Source organism: Balaenoptera musculus, chromosome 19 (genome assembly GCF_009873245.2).
Source record: "Balaenoptera musculus isolate JJ_BM4_2016_0621 chromosome 19, mBalMus1.pri.v3, whole genome shotgun sequence".
NCBI classification, from domain to species: domain Eukaryota; kingdom Metazoa; phylum Chordata; class Mammalia; order Artiodactyla; family Balaenopteridae; genus Balaenoptera; species Balaenoptera musculus.
The window spans coordinates 9,113,375-9,135,157 of record NC_045803.1 but is presented as its reverse complement, the minus strand read 5'-3'; the positions used below and the strand labels follow the sequence as shown (position 1 = coordinate 9,135,157).

Sequence of the window (21,783 nt, the reverse complement as noted above, 5' to 3'; positions counted from 1 at the left end):
AGCTCATTTCTGAGAAGTAGGACTCTCCTTTCTCCCATCAACAACTTTCATCCAGCTGCCTCAGGTTCTTTTCAGAAGAGAGTGAGCTGTAAATAACAAGAGGCAACTTTCTTTCTCTGTTTTGAGCTGATAGTGATGAGATCAGAGACTGGCCTTCATAGGAGGGGTGAAAGGGTGGGCAGGGCTTGGTGCTTAGAAGGGGTGTTTCAGAAAAAGTCTTCAGGGGAGGCCAGTCTGGAGGTGAAGTTCTCTGAGAAAGAAGTCAAAGGACTGTGTGGCCGTGGTGACAGACGGGGGCTTATGCAAGTGCCCTCCGTGGATCGTGAGCTCTGCCTTCTGGTCCCCAGCACAGCTCAGCACAGGCGGTGGGGGTGGAGTGCAGGTGCTCAGGAAATGTTTGTGGATGAAAAAATGAATGAATGAGTATATGCACATGCATACTTTTAAGTTTCTGGGTTAAAGAGAAAAACTAAGAGTGAGGTAGATGAAGGGGGGAGTGGTGTGGAGCTGAGCTGAGCAGATGGCCAGACGCCGCAAGAGGTGAGAGGCTGAGAGCCAGCGGAACTCATGGTGGCTTCCTGGAAATGCCCCGCCTTCCTCAGTCCAGCTGTGTCCCTCCTTTGAGCTTCACCCCCGTGGGCTGGCAGTTCTGTACCTTTAGCCCTCGGATACAGCCTTGAAAGCCAGGCTTCTATCTTGTTTCCCTCTTGAGGGCAGATGTGGTACACTGTGTATCTTTTTTTTGTTTCTTGCTGGACATTCCGTGTTAAGCATGTTTGTAAATAGTTGATAAGAGAAACAGATCCATCCTTGGTATCTTGAGGACTCCATTCAATTCGATTAGTAATAGAGCAGGCCTGGTTAGGATCTGTGAGGGCCTTGTGTCGCTTTGTTGTGAGCCTTCTCCCCACCCGTGTGATGATTTTCCTTCCTTCTCCAAACATTGAAGCTTCCCGTGGAACAGATACTTTCTCAGTGCCTACTATGGGGCAAGCCCTGTGCTAGGCATTAAGTAGATAATAGTGAACAAAACAGATATGGTCTCTGCCCCACAGAGCACCAAAATCTGGTGGAGGAGACAAGTCAGTCCTTATACAAGTGAATTTACACAGACGACTGTGAAATCACAAATTGAGATTAAGACCCTGAGGGAAAGAACAGGGTGCGGAGAATAAAGAGTATAGTTCAGAGCCGAGGCGCTGTAGTCCCCGGAGCTCACTGCTGAGTTAGTGGTGGTCACACAGTCACATGAGGAATCACAGCATGAACAAATGTGTCAGCTCCTCTAAGGGCCATCCGTGCAAGCTGGATTCATGGAGGTGCGGACAAGCAGTGGCAGTTCTGGAGTAGCGCCATTTACCTGATGCTTACCTGGCACCGTCCGAGGTGCTTTACGTTTATCAGTTCCCTTAATCCTTAAGCCCCTTAATAAGGTCAGTGTTCTTACGATTCCCATTTCACAGAGGAGGCTCGGCGTCGTTGTCACTTGTCCAGGGTCACAATAAGTAGGAAAATAGGGGATCCAGAGCTGTGCTCCTCGCTGCTGCACTCTGCTGCCCGCGGATTCCAAAGCTCCCCAGGCCTAGGCAGGGCTTTGCAGAGAGAAGGCGCAGCAGGCCCTGGCAAGCAGCATGTGAGCGTGCTGAGGGCGAGAGGTGGGGAGGCTCAGCGTTTGGGGCTGGGGGCCTGTGAAGATGAGGTGGTTCCGCCCACTGGGGAGGGAGCTTGGCAGGCTGCTTGGTGAGACCACTCCCTTCTACCCCATCACGCTCTCTCAGAGCTCCTTTTCCAGTTCCCACCTTTTGTTATTTCATAGGTAGTTTTTGTTTGTCACCCTCACGGAATGCTCTGAGAGGCAGAGCATGCATCTTGCTCTCCCCTGCCCAGCTCAGGCCCAGCACAGAGTCCGTGCTCGCTACGTATTCATTGAATGAACAGTTGACTAAATGTGAGACCTAGCGTCTTGCCTGAGCAGATAAGCTACCAGCTAAGAGGATAACTCTATTTTTCATTTTCTTGGAAGTTTATGTCACCCAGGAGTGGATCTGATTTCCAGGCCATTCCCAGAGATAATGAGTCGCCATTAAGTGAGCCACTTTGGGGAGAATGGGTGGGGAGCACCAGAGAGATGGGGCGAGGGTGTCTGGCACAGAACAGCTTTAGGCATCAGCCAGGCAATTTTATATAGATTTGACTTTGTCTCAGTTGAACTGTTTTGGGAAACAGCAGTTGGGTTGGAGCTAGTTTGCAACATTGATTTCATTTTTTTCCTATAAAAATACTGGAGTCTTTGGATGGCCTTAGTGATTATGCTAAATATAATCATGCCATTTAAATGCAATAAGAAATGTTTAGAAAGAAATAGAGTGATTAATAACATTGCTTCCCAAATTCCTGTTATAACACTAATCTGGTATTCTGATTCAGATTGAATTTGAGTTAATTTCTTTTTGCAAAAGTAGTAGTTTATTCACACGTATGCAGTTTTTCTTCTAATCCATGAAAAGGTGCTTGGTTTCCCCTTTTCAAAGTTTGTCTTCTCTGTTACATGGGCAAGTCCTGAACTATAGCAGAGACCCCAGCCTATCCTCCGTAGCGGTGAATGTCATCTCCCCTGGACTTCTGCAACCTGAGTTAATTAAAAGGTGCAGATGAAGTTAATCAAGTTTGGAACTCTTATTTTGTGCAGTGTTTTAATATGTTTCAATGAGTCATCTTTTGGCATCCCTGACAGTATTTGATCTTCATGGAATAGTTTCATAATCTGGAAACTGGTGGGGAGGTGCTCTTCAGAAATGCACAGTCAACAGTGCTATGTGTGTGTCTGGCTATTTGGGAGGGCGGACAGCAGAACAAAGAGGAGAATTTAATAAGCGAGAACTCGTTCAGGGCTAGGGTCAGTTCTGAGGCTGCTGCCCGTCTAGAGCACTGGGCTTCTTCCCACCCCACCTCCACCCCTGCTAACTGGAGTGCTGACATTAGAAAAAGAGTGCAAAATACAGCCTCTGTTTGCTTTGCTGCAAATAAGTGGCCGGACTGACTGGCCCCCTTCCCGGAGGCCCTGAGCGGACTTCAGATGTGGTCGGCAAGGTATCTGGACGGTGCCAGGCTGGCGGCCCACGTCCAGGCGGCCTGCACCGGAACCGGCAAGGGGCCCAGGGGAGCAGCGGGGCCAGCCGCTGCCTGCCTGTGCTCCTCCTCTGAGTGCCGGCTGGTTTCTTTCTGAGGTGAAACTGGGCTTACCCTCTGAAGATCGATGGGCAAGGTTTCGTACGGCCTCCACCTCCACTTCTCACCCACTGAACTAGTAACTTAAAATTAATGGGCCAGGGGCTTCCCTGCTGGCGCAGTGGTTAAGAATCCGCCTGCCAATGCAGGAGACACGGGTTCGAGCCCTGGTCTGGGAAGATCCCACATGCCGCGGAGCAACTAAGCCCATGTGCCACAAATACTGAGCCCATGTGCTTAGAGCCTGTACTCCACAACAAGAGAAGCCACCGCAATGAGAAGCCTGCTCGCCACGACTAGAGAAAGCCTGTGCGCAGCAACAAAGACCCAACTCAGCCATAAATAAATAAATAAATAAATACATAAATAAATATATTTATTTTTTATTTTTTTAAAAAGGACCAGTTGAGAGAGGGCAGGGCCCCGTCATGAAAATGCATCTCACAGAAATGTCGAATAGGAGTCTTCCTGAGGTGGGGGGGCAAAGAGCCAGACCACTTGGAATCCCTGGGCTGCATTCCTGATGGTCCTGGCTTTCTCCTGGATCAAGAAGCACAGATTCCGAATGCCAGCATTGGCATTTCTACGCCACTACTCATTGGCCGTCCCATTGAACAAGCCGCTCAATCTCTGGACTTCGGTTTCTTCACCTGTAAAGTAGGAAGAGCATTCAGACCTACCTACCTCCCTGGGTTATTGTGGATGTAAAAGGTTTAGAATGGTGCCTGGCATGGAGTAGGCATTGTTTGTTTTGCAGTTGTTATAATTGTTTGAGTATGCTTCAGGAGCTGTGTTTCATAACCAAAAGATGAAAAGTTTTGTGGTGAGGGCTGAAAAAATGATCCTCTCTCCTCTGTGCCTTGTGACAGTTGGTGCTTCTGTCCCAGTGACACAGAAATAAGAGGACTGCACAGGAGGCAGCTAGGGCGGGACTCCTGCTGCTGTCCAGCAGCCTCATTCTGTTCCCACGTGCTTGCCACTGGGCCTCGGACTGTGCATTTCAAGCGGCCTGCCCTTGGCACTGCCTCCGTCATCTGCTCAGGCAACACTGATGCACATTCTGGGTCCATCTTCTCAGGAGTGATTGACAGAATTAGTGCTGACATTCGATACAGTCCGCTCGGAGTATCCTCTTTTGACTGGACTAGCAGATTTCCAGGTTCCTTTGTCTTCACAGGACATTGTTGGGAAAGAGGCTTGGTGTAAACAGCGATGACCTGCCACTCTGCAGTCTTTTCTCCACCCTGTCCCCAAATGCTTGCTTGATTGCATTTGTTTACTCCAAATTGGAATCCTAGTGACACATCTGCAGAGTTAGAAGTTGAGCTTAGGTGATGGCAGGTCTGCGTTAGCCAGCATCCAAATTGTCATCGACTTTTGAGTTGTCTGCCAAGTGGTCAGGTAGAATTGAGGGTTGTAGAAGCTGTGTTCTTGAAAACGAGAGGAGAGTAACAGTCCCAGACAGCAAACAGTATTCAAAACAGGTGTTCTGGAACCTTTTTAAAATAAAGAATAGAAAACCTCTGATGTGCAGAGCCCTATGCTGGGCACATGACAAGCGATCTTCCTCTGACACTGGCACTGAGAAAAGCATAGCCCAGAAGCAGGTTGCGTCTTCTTCTACCTGGGCCTCCACATTTTGGGATCTTCTCAGAACACTGTGTAGCCCATTGATGAACTTCTCTCAGGCTTCAGTGGGCCCATCTGTCTTGACCCCTAAATTCCCCATCCTCCCCCACCATCGCTTTCAGACTGCAGAGACCAAGACTCCCTTGCTCACCATCGGACCTTCGGCACGTAGGTCAGCCGCGCACACTGAGTGCTCGCTCGTGCAGGTGAATGAATGAATTCCTACTGCTTCTTGGAGGGCGGTTCTCACCGCACTGCTCGTCACCAAAACTGTGAGTCTTAAGAAAACAAAGAGAAGGACAATGATTCCTTAGTCTGGGGCAAGTTCCAAATACTTGCGTTTTTAAAGAGCCTCACAACAATTGCCTGAGTTTTCAGTCCACCTTATCTTTTAGGGAAGAGCCCCTTGTACTGAGGGAGAGTGTAACTTGCTGGATAAGTTCACTTTTTCAGTCAGCAAATGCTGATGAGACTTAAATGGAAGCAGTTTGTGAACTGTGAGCGTGAGGGGCTCTCCCAGGGCACCCGGGGATCTACCCCGCTCTACCTCTGCTCCGGAACAGCCCGTGTGGTGTGGGAGGAGGACTGCCCTAGAGACGAGGCTCCAGGCTGACTGTGCGCCTGCCTTGGGGGCATGTGGGGAACAAGAATGCCACCCAGCCAGCCTGCAGTGGGCACCCAGACAAGGCATTGTGGCGGTAGAAGGTGCTTGTATTTTGATCAGTCTTCTGCTCCTGCCTGTGTCTTTTCGTTTGCGCTACAACTTCAAGCCTTGTTAGGGTCTTGTTATACAGTAGTGCTGATTTGCTGCCATCATCTGAACCTTTCCTCTGGTTCACATCCGGAACAAAACGTCTGTTTCTGGAGGTTGACATAATGGTTGTAGTAAGTAAGGGAGGTTTTGTTTGTAATGATCTGCCTGTCTGATGAGTCTGAGCACTTGGCTGGCCTTTCTGGCTGAAGCAGTTCATCCTTTGAACTGATGCCTGGAATGCATGCCTCCTCCACCTGACCTCTCTTTTCCCTCTGCTGGAAGTTGCCCCCACCCTTCTTCCCAAGCCCACACATACTTCACTCATGTTGCTTCCTCAGGGAATCTTTACTTGACAGCACCCTATAGAGGATGTCACATCCTCTGTTGTGCTGTCATGGCACTCATCACAGTAATTTTAGTCATTTTTGCAATATTCGATTACCTTTCTGACTATATTTGTTGAATAAATGAAAAGTATTACCTTTCACTTGGCTCACATTTTAATTTATATATATATATATATTTTTATATATATATATATATATTTATTTATGTATTTATTTTTGGCTGCATTGGGCCTTTATTGCTGCACGCGGGCTTTCTCTAGTTGCGGCAAGCAGGGGCTACTCTTCGTTGAGGTGCGCGGGCTTCTCATTGCGGTTGCTTCTCTTGTTGCGGAGCACAGGCTCTAGGCACGCGGGCTTCAGTAGTTGTGTCACGTGGGCTCAGTAGTTGTGGCAGGCGGGCTCTAGAGCACAGGCTCAGTAGTTGTTGCGCATGGGCTTAGTTGCTCCGCGGCATGTGGGATCTTCCCGGACCAGGGCTCGAACCCGTGTCCCCTGCGTTGGCAGGCAGATTCTTAACCACTGAGCCACCAGGGAAGCCCCCACATTTTAATTAATGTACTACTTCCTGTAGAATGAAAAAAAAATGTGTTTAATTATCAACATCTATAAGGATTTATTTATTATGAAAAGGCTTGCTTTTTAAAAAATTTATTTTATTGAATGAAGTATAGTTGATTTAAAATGTTGTGTTACATATGTATGGAATCTAAAAAAAAAGAAGTGGTTCTGATGAACCGAGGAGCAGGGCAGGAATAAAGACACAGTCGTAGAGAATGGACTTGAGGACACGGGAAGGGGGAAGGGTAAGCTGGGATGAAGTGACGTATATACACCACCAAATGTAAAATAGATGGCTAGTGGGAAGCGGCTGCATCCCACAGGGAGCTCAGCTTTGTGCTTTGTGACCACCTAGAGGGGTGGGATAGGGAGGGTGAGAGGGAGGGGATATGGGGATACATGTATACATACAGCTGATTCACTTTGTTACACAGCAGAAACTAACACAACAATGTAAAGCAATTATACTCCAATAAAGATGTTAAAAAAATTTTTTTAATAAATAAATAAATAAATAAAATGATAGTACCATAATCATTGCTAATTTATGTCAGCCTCAATTCTAATACTTTCCACTAGTCTATGTTTAGTTGCTGTCTTGATATTGTGTTTGCAGATAGTTCTAGTCTTTAAAAGAGAATTCACCAATAAAGAGAGATGTGATGCCAAAAAAAAAAAGTCTTAATTTCTGCTGTACAGCAAAGTGATTCAGTTATACATATATAGACATTCTTTTTCATATTCTTTTCCATTATGGTTTATCACAGGGTGTTGAATATAGTTCTCTTGTGCTATACAGTAGGACCTTGTTGTTTATCCATCCTATATATAATAGTTGGCATCTATTAATCCCAAACTCCCAATCCTTCCCTCCCCCAAACACCTTGGCAACCACAAGTCTGTTCTCTATGTCTGAGTCTGTTTCTATTTCATAGATAAGTTCATTTGTGTCATATTTTAGATTCCACATATAAGTGATATCATATGGTATTTGTCTTTCTCTTTCTGACTTCACTCAGTATGATAATCTCTAGGTCCATCCATGTTGCTGCAAATGGCTTTATTTCACTTTTTTAAAATAAATTTATTTACTTATTTATTTATTTATGGCTGCGTTGGGTCTTCGTTGCTGTGCGCAGGCTTTCTCTAGTTGTGGCGAGCGGGGGCTATTCTTGGTTGCAGTACACGGGCTTCTCATTGTGGTGGCTTCTCTTGTTGTGGAGCACGGGCCCTAGGTGCGTGGGCTTCAGTAGTTGTGGCGCGTGTGCTCAGTAGTTGTGGCGCACAGGCTTAGTTGCTCCACAGCATGTGGGATCTTCCTGCACCAGGGCTCGAACCTGTGTCCCCCACATCAGCAGGCAGATTCTTAACCACTGCACCACCTATTTCATTCTTTTTATGGCTGAGTAGTATTCCATTGTATATAGATACCACCTCTTCTTTATCCATTCATCTGTCGATGGACATTTAGGTTGTTCCCATGTCTTGGCTATTGTGAATAGTGCTGCTGTGAACATAGGGATGCGTGTATCTTTTTGAATTATAGTTTTGTCTGGATATATGCCTAGGAGTAGGATTGCCGGATCATATGGCAACTCTGTTTTTAGTTTTGTTTTTTTTTTAATTAATTAATTTATTTATTTATGGCTGTGTTGGGTCCTCGTTTCTGTGCGAGGGCTTTCTCCAGTTGCGGCAAGTGGGGGCCACTCTTCATCACGGTGCGCAGGCCTCTCACTATCGCGGCCTCTCTTGTTGCGGAGCACAAGCTCCAGACGCGCAGGCTCAGTTATTGTGGCTCACGGGCCTAGCCGCTCCGCGGCATGTGGGATCTTCCCAGACCAGGGCTTGAACCCGTGTCCCCCGCATTGGCAGGCAGACTCTCAACCACTGCGCCACCAGGGAAGCCCCTGTTTTTAGTTTTTTGAGGAACCTTCATATTGTTCTCCATAATGGCTGCACCAGTTTACATTCCCACCAACAGTGTAGGAGGATTCCCTTTTCTCCACGCCCTCTTCAGCATTTGTTATTTGTAGATTTTTTTTATGATGGCCATTCTGACCCGTGTGAGGTGGTACCTCATTGTAGTTTTGATTTGCATTTCTCTAATAATTAGCGATATTGAGCATCTTTTCATGAGCCTGTTGGCCATCTTTATGTCTTCTCTGGAGAAATGTCTATTTAGGTCTTCTGCCCATTTTTCAATTGGGTTGTTTGTTTTTTCGTTGTTGAGTTGTATGAGCTGTTTGTATATTTTGGAAATTAAGCCATTTTTGGTCACATTATTTGCAAATATTTTCTCCCAGTCTGTAGATTGTGAAAAGACTTGCTTTTTAACCTGTCTTCTTCCTTTCCCAGTGCTCCTGAAGTTCCGCACAGATAAAGGAAGAGATCCTAGTTCTGATACCTTTGGGGAAGATTCTGAGTTGTTGCTTCAGATTCGAAACGATGTGCTTGACTCCCTGGGTGTTAATCCTGACCTGCTTCCCGAAGACTTTGTCAGGTTGGTCTCAGTACTTATCACAGTTTAGCCTGGATTGATAAATGTTTGTTTTCAGTATTTGCCTTAATTTGGGGAGATGCTTTATTAAGACCGAAAACCCTGAGGAGAGCCTCCTTTGCCACGTTCTGCCACCTCCTGTGGCCCTCTGTCCTTCTGTTGGTACAACAGCAGTATATGAAAAATCGAGGTGACCTTGTATGTGTGCAGGTATAACTGCACGATAAATGGAGTGGCGGGGTCAGGAGAATGGGTTAATCTTTTGGTAGATATTGCCCCATTGCCCCCATTGATGACCTATCAGTTTATACCCTCAGCAGCAAAGGCATCCCTGTTCCCGGCGTCCTCGCCCTTAGGTGCTGGGATGCTTTCACCTTAGGCGACCAGTCTTTTGCTCTTATACACAATCAGGTTTAGGATTTGATTGGATCGGTCCAAAGGGAGACTGGGTCAGGAACCCCTTCCAAGCAGTTCTGGGGTCATCTCATTACTCTCACTCTCTTTTGCTGTATTTGGGGGGCTCCCTAAACTGCTTTGCTGTGCTCCAGCTTGTAGCAGTAATAATGATGGCTAGAATTTACTGAGCAGCTGTTATAATACCAGGCATTGTGGTAGTTGCTTTCTGTACATGCTCTCTCTTGACAACAGCCCATTTTATAGGAGAGGGAAAGTTAATTTAGAGCTCAGAGAAGTTCAGTGACTAGTATGAGGTTATACAGCTAATAACAACAGCACCACGTATTGAAGACTTTCTGTGCTTTACCAACACAGCCACGTTTAATTGTTACAATAATCCTCAAAGTGTGTATTATTATTTTCCCATGAGTTAAATGAAGAAACTGAGGCTCAGAAAGATAGTCACTTGTCCAAGGTTTTAGTAAGTAGCCAACCAAGATCTCACCACACTGCTAATCGCTGGTAACAGCACAGTACCTTGGTTCCTTTTCAGCAGTAAAGTAAATCGGAGTCCCTTCATTCCCTAGTCCTTTCCTTGTTCACTCGTGGCTGGGAGCCTCGCTTAGACACCAGCAAACCTCAGCCGATTTAAGACCAGCAGTGGGCTTTGAATCCCCTGCCGGGCCCTCAGCCAGAAAGAGGCAGCTGTCTGCAAGGTGCTTTTGTAAATTAGCACTGGGAGTCGGGGCTGATGACACTGCAGGCTGGGATGGGGTCCCTGTTTCGGGCTAACAGCGGGCACCCTTCTCTTGGTGGAGGAGCAAGTGGTGCCTGCTCTGCGCTTCACGGCAGGAGGCGGGCAGGCTCTGCAGGGCTCCAGCTTCAGTGGACGTAGCCAGGCCGCAGGGCCGCCGAGCACACCCAGTGCCACGTGCCGGGCCTGAGCGTGCCCCGAGTGACTGATTTGGGTGTTTAGAGTGATGAACCGCCTGCCTCTGCATCGCCAGCCAGTGGCAGAGGCCCCGCTTCCCAGAAGGAGAAAGCCACAGCCTAACTGCTAACAGCCGGACGAGCTGCCGGCTAGTTTCCTCTCCAAAGTGTCCCCCCTACCCCTTTGCAGAAACCGCTTTCCCGTGACTACGCCTCATGTGCTCAGGCGCTCCCTCTCTATTGCCTTTTAAGTAAGAGGTGGTTGACGGCCTCTCGAAGTCCGTCTGTGGCTGGTGGAGATGAGGCTGGTGGAGATGGGATAGGGATGCGGCGAGGAAATGAGCCGCCGTCTGGCAGCTGAGCTACCCTCGCAAATTACCCACTGCCAGCTCCGAGCAGGGTGTGCTTGCTTGAGTAGGGAAAGCTGTGCCCAAGTCTCCATTTCCCTCATCTGTCTGTGATCTGCTTGTCCTGTCCCTTCACGTTATGTTATTTATTCTCTTTTCAGAGAGCTTTATTGCTTTTCTGATTATGAAAGTAACAGATGCCCATTGCCAGCAAATATAAAAGGGAAGAAAAGGATCATCCATAGTCCTCCCAGTGAGAAGTAGCCACTGCTAACTTGGGGCTTAATTTGGGGGTTTAGCCTCACAGACATCAGTATGTGTATTTATTCATGTTTTTTCTCTTTTTAAATATCAAAATGAGATTGTACCTTTCATGTGATAGCCTTCTTTTTCCAGCATATCATGGACTTGTTTGTGTCACAAATACAGATCCATAACTTCACTTGTGCTGCGTAGTGTTTCGTTGTCTGCCATATGGTCATTTATTTAGCCATTACCTTATTGGTGGGTACGTGAGTTATTTATAGTTTTTCACTATTATAAACACTTGTGATGAACATTCATAATTTGTATGTGTAATATAACTTTTACTGTTTCAAAAAAATTTTTTTATTGTGAAATACACACAACATAAATTATGCCATTTTAACCATTCGTAAATGGACAGGTCAGTGGCATTAGGTACATTCACATTGTTGTGCACCTGTCACTATTATCCATCTCCAGTACTTTTTCATCATCCCAAACTGAAATTCTGTCCCTGTCAAACACTAACTTCCCATTGTGTTGCCCCAGCCCCTGATAACCTCTATTCTACTTTCTGTCTCTATGAATTTGATTGTTCTACGTATCTTGTATAAGTGGAATTATACAATATTTGTCCTTTGGTGAACTTACTGGTTTTTAAGTTTCAGAGATAATATATATCTTATGGAAAAATCAGATAGTGTGGAATAAATTCAAAGATGAAAATGAGGAGGAGTGGGAGGCACAGACTATTGGGTGTAAGATGGGCTCAAGGATGTATTGTACAACACAGGGAATAGAACCAATATTTATTTATTTATTTTGGCTGCACCATGTATAGCTAATATTTTGTAATAACTGAATGGAAAGTAACTTTTAAAAATTGTATAAAAAATTTAAACAATTTAGAAAGAGGAAAATGAAAATTACTCATAATTCCGTAAACCAGAGAAAATCACTGCATTTGTTATTATATTTTTTATCAGAGATTATGTAAAATCAACAAAAATCCTTTGTAGATTAAAAAAAAATATTCATTGTTAGTAAGCGTGATGGGAAAAGGTACAACCTTTTAAGGAGGCGGTTTGGAAATAAGTATCGAGAGTCATTTAAGTGTTCCCTCTTTAGCCCAGTAATTCTGCTCCTTGATAATGAGAATATACCCGAAAGAAATAATGTGAGCAAATACTTATGTACAGAAGATATTCATTATCATATTTATAAGAAAGAGAAATTGGAAAGGCATTAGAGAGTTAATATTACAGAGCAAATGCAAATACACAGATTAAAAATGATATGAAAAACGTCAAGCATACAGAAAAATGGAAAGAATAGTGAACAGTAGTAAACATCTGTATACCACTCAGTTAGATTCAGTTGTTAATATTTTGCTTTTTTATTTTGGGGAGGGGGGCAGAATGATGACATGATGCTTAAGAATGCATCAGAGTTCATCTGTTGCGTTTGGTTCTGTGCTTCTTTTAATCTGGGAGTTGGCAAACTGTTCCTTGCCACCTGCTTTTGTAAATAAAGTTTTATTCCACACCTACTCATTTGTGTATTATTTGTGACAGCTCTTGTAGAGTTTTTACAAAGAGTTTAAACAGAGACCATATGGCCTATAAAGCCAAAAAATTATTTGGCTTTAAAGCAGAATGTCAATGTCTGGTTCTTTACAAAGAAAGTTTTCCAACTCCTGATCTAGAACAGTTTACTGCCTTTTTTTTTAGGAGTTCAGGCCAGTTATATTGTAGAATATCCCATATTCTGAACTTGTCTGATTATGTCTTGAGATGATGCTTGTTTTTGTCTTGTTTAGTTTTTATTACTTAGACTTATACAGTGAAATTTGTTCTTGTTTCCTCATGGTGTTTTTTTTTTTAATTTACATACAGTCAAATTTATTCTTTTTTGTTATGCAGTACTGTGAGTTGTTTGTGTGTTTTGTTTTAAAGTTCCGTAAAATTTTACGAAGACACAGAGTTGTGAAACTACCACCACAAACAAGATATGGAAAAGTTTTGTCACACACCCCCCCACCCCCCAAATTCCCTCATGCTGCCTTGGAGTAATCAGCCCCTTCCGTACCTGCAACCACTGACCTGTTCTCTGTCCCTGTAGTTCTGCCTTTTTCAATAATGTAATATAAATGGAATCATACAGCATGTGTAGTCTTTTCGAGTCTGGCTTCTTTCCCTTAGCCTAATACCTTTGAGATTCATCCATATTGTGTGAATCGATAGCTCATTTCTTCTTATTGCGAGTAGTAGTCCACTGTATGGACGTACCACAGTTTATGCACCAGATGAAGGACATTTGGGTTGTTCCCAGTTTTTGGCAATTGTGACTAAAGCCAGTATAAACATTCATGTGTTTTTGTGTGAACATAAGTTTTCATTTCTCTTGGATATGTACACCAAAGGGTGGAATTGATGGCTCATATGGTAACTCTGTTTAACAATTTGAACTCTCTTTCACAGTGGGCACACCACTTTACCATCCCACCAGCACTTTATCCAGGTTCCAATTTCTCCACATCCTTGCCGACAAGTGTTATTGTCTGTCTGTTTCAGTGTTAGTGGGTAATGAGTTGCATCTCACTGTGGTTTTGATTTGCATTTCCCTGATGACTAATGATGTAGAGCATCTTTTCATGTGCCTACTGACCATTTGTATATGTTCTTAGAGAAATGTCTATTTAGATCATTTGCCCATTCTTAAATTGGGTTATCTTTTTATTGTTAAATTGTAAGGGGTCCCTGGATACAAGTCCTTTTGTCAGATACATGATTTGTAAAAATTTTCTCCGATTCTGTGGGTTGTCTTTTCACTTTCCTGATAGTATCCTTTGAAGTAGAAATGTTTAACTTTTATGAAATATAATTTATCTTTTTTTCCCCCGTTTTTACATGTATATTCTCGTCTGAAGAGTTTTACAGTTTTAGCTTTTGCATTTAGGTCTGTGATCCATTTTTGGATTAACTTTTGTACATGATGTGAAGTAGGGGTCCACATTAATTCTTTTGCCTTTAGAGACCCAGTTGTCCGAGTAACATTTGGAGAGTATTGCCATCTTAACAATATTAAGTCTTCTGATCCATGAACTTGGGGATATCTTTCCACTTATTTAAGTCTTTTATTTCTTTCAACAATGTTTTGTAGTCTTCAGAGTATAAGTTTTACACATTTATTGTTAAATTTATTCTGAAATATTTTATTCTGTTGGATGCTATTGTACGTCAAATTCTTAATTTCATTTTAAGGATGTTCATTGCTCATGTATAGAAGTAGATTGATTTTTGTATGTTAATCTTGTCTTCTGCAGCCTTGCTGAATTTAATAGTTCAAATAATTTTTCTGTGGTTTCCTTAGAATTTTCTATATACCAGATCATGTCATCTATGAATATATGTATTACTTCTTCTTTCCAGTCTGGATGCCCCTTATTTCTTTTTCCTTCCTTCCTTAAATGCCCTGGCTAGAACCTCCAGTACAATGTTGAATAGAAGTGGTGATAGCAGACATCCTTGTTTTGTTCCTGATCTTTCAGTCTTTTGCCGTTAAGTAAGATGTTAGCTGTGGATTTTTCGTAGATGCCCTTTATCAGTTTAAAGAAATTTCCTTCTCTTCCCAGTTTGTTGAGTGTTTTTATCTTGAAGAGGTGCTGGATTTTGTCTCATGCTTTTTCTGTGTCTGTTGAAGTGATCATGTGTCTATATGTTGCTGGTTTGGTTTGCTAGCATTTTGTTGAGATGATAAAAAAAAGCAGAATGTTAAATTTGTATTGTACGATCACATAGAAGGTAGGTGAATTTTTTTTAAAGGAAAAATATTCCCACATTTGACTGTCTTTGAGTAGTAGAATTATGGTGACTAGTTTCTCTTTGGTATAGTTCTCTGTGTATTTTATAGTTCTGCAGTGAACCTTGGTACGCGGGAGGAAGAGCTGCCTCTGTGGATGGACAGATGGGAGTGCTGGGCCCGGCCAGGGGGTGAGGAGATGGGCATCCCCAAGCACAGTTGATGCGAGCTGAATGGGTATAGCCTTTCTGGAGGGCATTTTGGCAAAATATATCAGGACTCAACAATTCTATATTTGGGAATTTGCCATAAGGAATTGTTTGGACACCACTGCCAAGATGTATGGTCACAATGTTGAACAGCTTAAATATCCATCAGTAGGTTACAGGGCACAATGAATAATAGCTGCTATGACTTGGGTTTTAAATTATATATATTTAGATATGTGCCCTTTTAAAAATGTCTAGAAGGGTATGTACCAAACCAAGAAGACGGGAGGTGGTCTCCTCGTGGTAGGGTTCCGTAGGGAAGCTTTCCTTTTAACTTGCCTGCACCTCAATTTGCTCATTTAAAAAACCCTTTTGTGTTCAGGGATGGGAACTGGCGAGGCATGGTTCCTCTGGGGAGGTGGGGGGAGAAAGCGTTTGGCTGTCCAGGATGGGTGATTGGGGCAGGTGACAATATTAGCTAAAATTTGTCCTCTGGATGCCCATCCTGGCCCGGAAGGGTTGGTATCTACGTGGGTAGTGAAGGCTTTTTTCTGCTCCCGTGCTTTAACCTCAGGCCCCGACTTTCCCATGCCTCCTGCATGTTAACACAGGCCTACTCCTGACATTTGTCTGGGAATAGCATATAGAACCCACTGCCCATTGTGGGTCAGGAGAGAATTGCGAGAATGTGACCAGGGCACTGAAACATCTGATATTTGTAGGACTTTATTTTTAGGACGCACAGATATAGCCTTTCCTTTAACTTTAAAAAAAAAAAAAGTTGTGAAACAATTCTTGCCTGCCAAGGTTCAGAGGTCATTCCCAGCCACCTACTAACCTGGATCAGATTTAATTTTCACGCCTAGTTGCCAGCATTAGCATTGCTGTCTGAATTGACTCCTCCTGGTAGGAGATGTTTTCATTCAGGTGAACCCACTACTGACCTTTTCCAGATGTCCTTACCAGCCTTCCTGTTCCTCGGTGCTCCATTTCATTTGTCTTCTCTTTTAGGTACTGCTTCTCTGAGATGGCCCCAGTGTGTGCAGTGGTTGGAGGGATCCTGGCCCAGGAAATTGTGAAGGTAAAAAGTCACTGTGGCATAGAAAATCGTTGACCCTGTGCACCATGACCTTGGATGTGCCAACAGAGGGAACCCAGGACTGTCTTAGAGAGCTGCCTGGCTTCTCTGACTCCACTCACCCTGTCTCCTGCCCTCCCCATTGCCTTCCTTCCTTCCTTTTTCCACCCCATCCTCTTCTCTCCAGCCCATCCAGGTGGGCCTGCAGCAAATGATCTTTGAGTGCCTGCCTACTCAGAGCTGGACAAAGAGCTTGTGAGGTGCTGTGCACCGTCCCCTAACTATACCAACCAGTTATCTGGTGCTTATGATATTTGTCAGGTATTCTGCCTCTTACAGCTCTATGAAATGGGCACTGTCCTGACCCCCATTTAGGGGGTGGACACCGAGGCCCAGAGAAGGGATTCCACGACCTGTACTTCTCCACCTCTGCTTCACAGTTTCTCTCCACCCATGGCCATGGCGTCAAAGCACCCTCTCGTTACTGCACACACCATGGGTGTGTATAGAGCAGGGGGAGATCAGTACCAGTGGGGCCCGTGCACTGTGCCAGGAGCCCCACAAGGCTCTATCCAGGGTGACCTGTGCCCACGTTAGGCAGGTGCCGTTGTCCCTCTCAGAAGGGAAGCATTTCATGTAGGGTCATGAGGTAACCAAGTAACTAGCACAGCCTTTTGAGTCTCTTCTGGAACGTTTGAGTTGCCAGAACTATAGCATACCCCCAGATGTATTTTACTTTCTTTGGGGACTTTGATATTTGCCCAAAGATATTGAATTTGCCTTTTGCAGGTTCTTAACTGCTTTAGTGGACTTGCAGTGATGGGGTGTCCTTTTCTTTCATGGAGCAGAGTCGTGCCTGGTCAAATAATTCTCCACGTCCATTTACACGTCAGGTTTGAGCTTAGGAGGACGATTTGGAGACCAGCTGTCACTACTTTGTCCTGCTCTGGAAACATTTGACTCAATTTGATGGTCCCACCATCCTCTCAAGGCCTTTTTTTTCTCTCTTCTTTCCTGATCCTTCTCTCTGGATCTTTTCTTTCCCTAAATCTAACTTTCTATGTCATAGGCAGTAGGGGTGAGCACCGAGGAGGTACAGTGGGAGAAGAGGAGAAGCATGGGATGCCGTGCCTGCTTTCTTGCTCATGCCTTCTGCTTAACCCAGACTGATAAAAAAGTTCAGCTATGTCCCCAGTCTGAGAAGTTGGCTGCCCAGAGGACTGTGTTGAGAAGGATTCTGAGGCAGGAAAGAGTACAGTGATGGAAAAATAAGGGGGGGGAATGGGAACATAATATATTTTTTGTAGCCTACAGTGACGACAACAATAGTAGATAACATTTATTGAAAGCTCAGTGCGTACCTACCGCACAGAGACCGTGTTCCCTACGTGGATAGACTCATTTGATCCTTACAACAACCCAAGAGGTAGGAGCTGGTGATCCCTGCTGTGTGAAGGGGGCACTGAGGTGCAGAGAGGCGGCGGAGCCGGGACTGGAGCCCGTGCCATCTGGTTTCTGAGCCTGTGCTCTGCCATCAGGCCTCAGGTGCCCTCCCTAAAGGCCCTCCCGTCCGGCGGGGCTCTGTGTGGACCCGGGGCCACCGTCCTTGCGCCCTTAGCCTCACCTCCATACCTCCCATTGAGAAGCTGCTCCCTGAGTTTTTCATGTGGGATGGAGATTGTGGGTCAGGCAGGTGGCCTTGACCCCACTGTGTGCAGGGGCTTCTCTGCATCCCAGTCCTAACCTCTAGTGCAGCCCCCTCCTTCCTGCCTGCAGGGGACAGCTGTTGCCCAGCATCTTGTTTCTGTTTATCGCAGATAGCCAGAGTACTCTGCATTCTTGGTTGCTGGGTGTGTTTGGAATCTCCTCCTACCCCCATCTTGCTTGGGAAGCACTTTACCTTTTGCCCCATGTTCACCCCATGCCCTGCTGTCTTGTCCCCGCCACTCCCCCTTACTTAACACCGTTCCAGCTTCGGCCAGCTGGCGGTAAAGACCTACAATCTGAGGGCCGTGGACCTCCCCCTTTTCCCTGGTGGGACCATCTGACCACCCGTAAAAAGTAAACATCGGGAGATGAGGGGGGCAAATGTATAAGTCTGTTCCCTTGGAATCATCTTTGTTTCCCTCCTTCCTTGCATCATTCCAGACACCACATGTTCTATCCATGTCCTCTGTCATGTCCCGCTTCCTTGGGTTTAATCATCCTTCTTTTCTCTCCCCACTGTCCGCGGTCGGTCTCCCCACCTAGAGTACTAGAGGTGAGAGTGACAGCAGCAGCCTTATCAAGCTCCACGTGAAAACGCCTTGTGTCATCTCCTGGAACTTGGGTTCTCAGGTCTAAGATCCACCTGTGGGCTCTTGGGCCCTTCCACCTGGCTGAGTGCTTGGGGCCTCAGATATTGGGAAAGGACCTCTGGCCCCCGTTAGTCATAGCAGCTCCCATTTATTGAGAATTTACTACATGCCCGACACGTTACAAGCTTGATCGCATTTCGCGCTCACCAGGGGCCCTAGCAGGCAGGGGCCATTTCCTTGCCATTTCCTATGCCAGCCCAGGGGGCAAACCTCCGATCCAAGCCCCAGGCAGGGAGGGACTTCAGACTGCTTAGTATCTAGCGCGGTACCTGACACAGAGTAGATGCTCAATACACCTTCCTCAGAAGAGTGGTTACTTACGGAATAACCACTCGGAACAGGTATAATTGTCTCCATTTTACAGATGAGAAAGTGGATTGGGATTGGCACTCAGTGCAAGGAGGAGAGGTTCGGGATGTTTAGAGCACACTCCTAACCTTGTAAAGAGGTCCTGCCTTAGGGACGACAGCACGGTGCTCCCGGAAACCGTGACAGCCTGCCTAGCAGTCTGCGTGGGTGATGTCTTCCTCTTTAAACAGTAACCCTTCTTGCGTTGAAAATGTCCACTATCGCCTATGGACCTTTCCCCAGTACACACAGGTACACACATGATTCAGCATGTAATTTCAGGGACTCTTAACTCCATCTCTAACAGTGCTGTGAACTTCTGTTAACCCCACGAGATAATCATCATTTTCATGGCTGACTGGCATGTCCCAGGCCCTCTGGACCCCAGCCCTGGCCTGTCCCGTGGAGGGCAGGCAGCACCGCCTTCTCGAGGAAGCGCCGCTTCTGCATCAGTGAGTGTCTCTCCAGGTGACGGAGGCTGCAGCCTCAGACGTGTTGGACTGAATCAGTGCCTTTCTCAGTTGAATAGTCATAAATAATTATTGCTGCCGTTAGCAAGCGGTGCTTCTCCATGTTAGGCATTGTTTTAGATATTTGAGGTACAGCATCTTTTTTAATCCCTAGGATAAAACATTTGTTATTTTCCTTTTACATGGGGAAAGTAAAGGTCAGAGAGGCTAAATGATCTGCTCAAGGACACACAGCTGGTAAGGGACAGAGCAAAGGGACATGACAATTACAATCAGAAGTGTTTCCCAACATAGCCAAATAGCCCCTGGGGAGCAAAATCAACGTCTCTTGCGACCCACTGCCCACGTTGCTTTTAGAAGATTTCAGCTTGGGGGTTTATTCTCTTTTCTCCATTTTATCCCTTTTAAAGCACTTGAGCTGAACCCTCTTCTTGTTTCGCTCCCCAGGCCCTGTCTCAAAGGGACCCTCCTCACAACAACTTCTTCTTCTTTGATGGCATGAAGGGGAACGGGATTGTGGAGTGCCTCGGCCCCAAGTGAACCCAAGACTTGGCAGCCGCAGCGATGCTGCCCGCGGCTTGCTCACATGTGATCCTTGTCCCCTTCCCCCGTGACGGCCCTCTCCAGGCGAGGGAGAGTGAAGTCACTGAACCCATGCAAACCGTTTCCTGTGAGCAGTGAGGTCGTACAGATGTGCTGCTTCTCAGCACCCGGGGCTGCTAAGCAAGGGGCGTAGGTCCTGGCTGTCGCCGTTCCCGTCCCAGGCCTGCGCGGCCAGCACCTGACAGCCCCCTCTGACTCCTCGTCACGGCGTCGCCAGTCCCCCCGGCCACGAGCCAGCACGCCTTGTTGCTTAGGAGCCTCTTGCCACCTTCTCGGCCTTAGTCTCCGCCTGTTGTCACACAGAGAGGAGCATGACTTCAGGTGGGGAATAAGGCCTAGGACCGATGAAACACTAGTGGAACCACAGTTCCAAATGCCGACAGGTGCCCTTAGAGAGGAAAAAACATGGCAGGCGGAATGTATTTCCTCCAAAGTTTGAGACTCTGAAAAACAACAGGTGGCATCTGGTGTGCTATTCTTGAGTTTTAGTTTAGGATTAGTTGAGTTCCAGCCTGGATTTTGGACGAGAGGAAATATCACCAAGTCCTCTTGGGTATGAGGGTGAGACCTTGCAAATGGAATATTAGCGGGAAAGCTCGTTTTAAAAAGGCAGATTCCCTGGTCCCACCCCCTGGGGATTCTGACTCCTTGGCCGCGAGCTGGGACAGAGGAGACCGCCCTTCCCACGGAGCCCCATGCCGATGCCGTACCGACCCTCGCTCTGGAGGCTGTCGCGTGTTAAGGGCTGTATCGGCCCTTCATTTACCCCCCTGAATTGCAGCTGTTCGTGTTTTTTTTATATTTTCTATATTTCCTTGGTTCTTTAAAAAGGAATGATTGAAATAAAGTTATTTGCTTTAGGATTTGTTTGTTTTTCTTCCACATTAGAAACTTCTTCCTCTGACAGGGAGCGATCCAACAATTGCCTAAACCTGAAGAAATGTCCCTGGATGCTTTAACATGACACAAAGATCCTCCCCTCCGTCACCATTCCTGCCACCGTTTTTCTGGGCAGTGCAGCAAGAGAGTGCTCATATTCTAGCCTGCAGAAGCTTCTGATTCTTATTGTCTGTTGAATAATTCAGTTAAGTAGTGGCTGTTCTCAGGGATAGCAATTGTAATAATAGTGGAAAAGGAGTAAAAGTGAGTGATAGTTAAGAATCTGCCTGCCAGTGCAGGTGACGTGGGTTCGAGCCCTGGACCTTTAAGATTCCACGTGCTTTGGAGCAACTAAGCCTGTGTGCCACAACTACTGAGCCCACGCGCCGCAACTGCTGAGCCCACGTGCTGCAACTAGTGAAGCCCCCGCACTCTAGAGCTCATGCTCCGCAAGAAGAGAATCCACCACAATGAGAAGCCCGCACACCGCGGCAAAGAGTAGCTCCCGCTCACCGTGACTGGAGAAAGCCCGTGCGCAGGAACGAGGACCCAACGCAGCCAAAAATAAATAATACAAATTTAATAAAAAAAAAAGAAGTGAGCGATGTTCTCATAACGGTTAAGTGACACTTAAGTAAAATGCCCCAAGTCCCACAGCTGGACGGGTCAGAGCTGTCGTTGGAGCGCCAGGTTTGTCTTCACTCAGCAGCACGTTCCAAGTCTCCTTACCCTCACTTGGCTTCTCCACGATGTAAATCGTCTGGCTGGTTTGAATGAATAAATCAGCTCCTTTCCTATTTCAGCCCTGTTGCAGTCAGTGAAAAAAAAACTGATCTCCTCTGAGAGGAAGAACTCAATTCCCCCAACCCTCCTGGTCACCTCTGCTCCCACCCTAGGTGAAGCTAGGGCTGCATTTTTGGAGCTGCCCCTTTCTGGGCCCTATTAGTGTTGAGGCAGGGAATCCTTGCATGAATCTTGCAGGGTCTCAGAAAATTGGAGCTAATTACACCCTTTACTTTGCAATGTGGGGCCTTGGTCACAAGGGGGAGCAGGCGGGTCTGCATGAATTAAAAAGAAAATTGTTGTTGAATCTTCTCTGAAGATTC

At 45.9% G+C, this 21,783-nt stretch overlaps 1 protein-coding gene across 1 annotated transcript in view; it reads left to right on the top strand.

The window, feature by feature from the left end:
• Nucleotides 1-20,661, top strand: part of SAE1 (SUMO1 activating enzyme subunit 1) — a 68,153-nt gene extending 47,492 nt beyond the window's left edge. Inside the window, exons 7-9 of the mRNA XM_036834397.1 lie at nt 8,872-9,016; nt 15,954-16,023; nt 19,643-20,661. Of these exons, the coding sequence (XP_036690292.1) occupies nt 8,872-9,016; nt 15,954-16,023; nt 19,643-19,735 (308 nt within the window). The 3' untranslated portion in view covers nt 19,736-20,661. The remainder of the gene's footprint in view (nt 1-8,871; nt 9,017-15,953; nt 16,024-19,642) is intronic.
• Nucleotides 20,662-21,783: the final 1,122 nt, after the last annotated feature.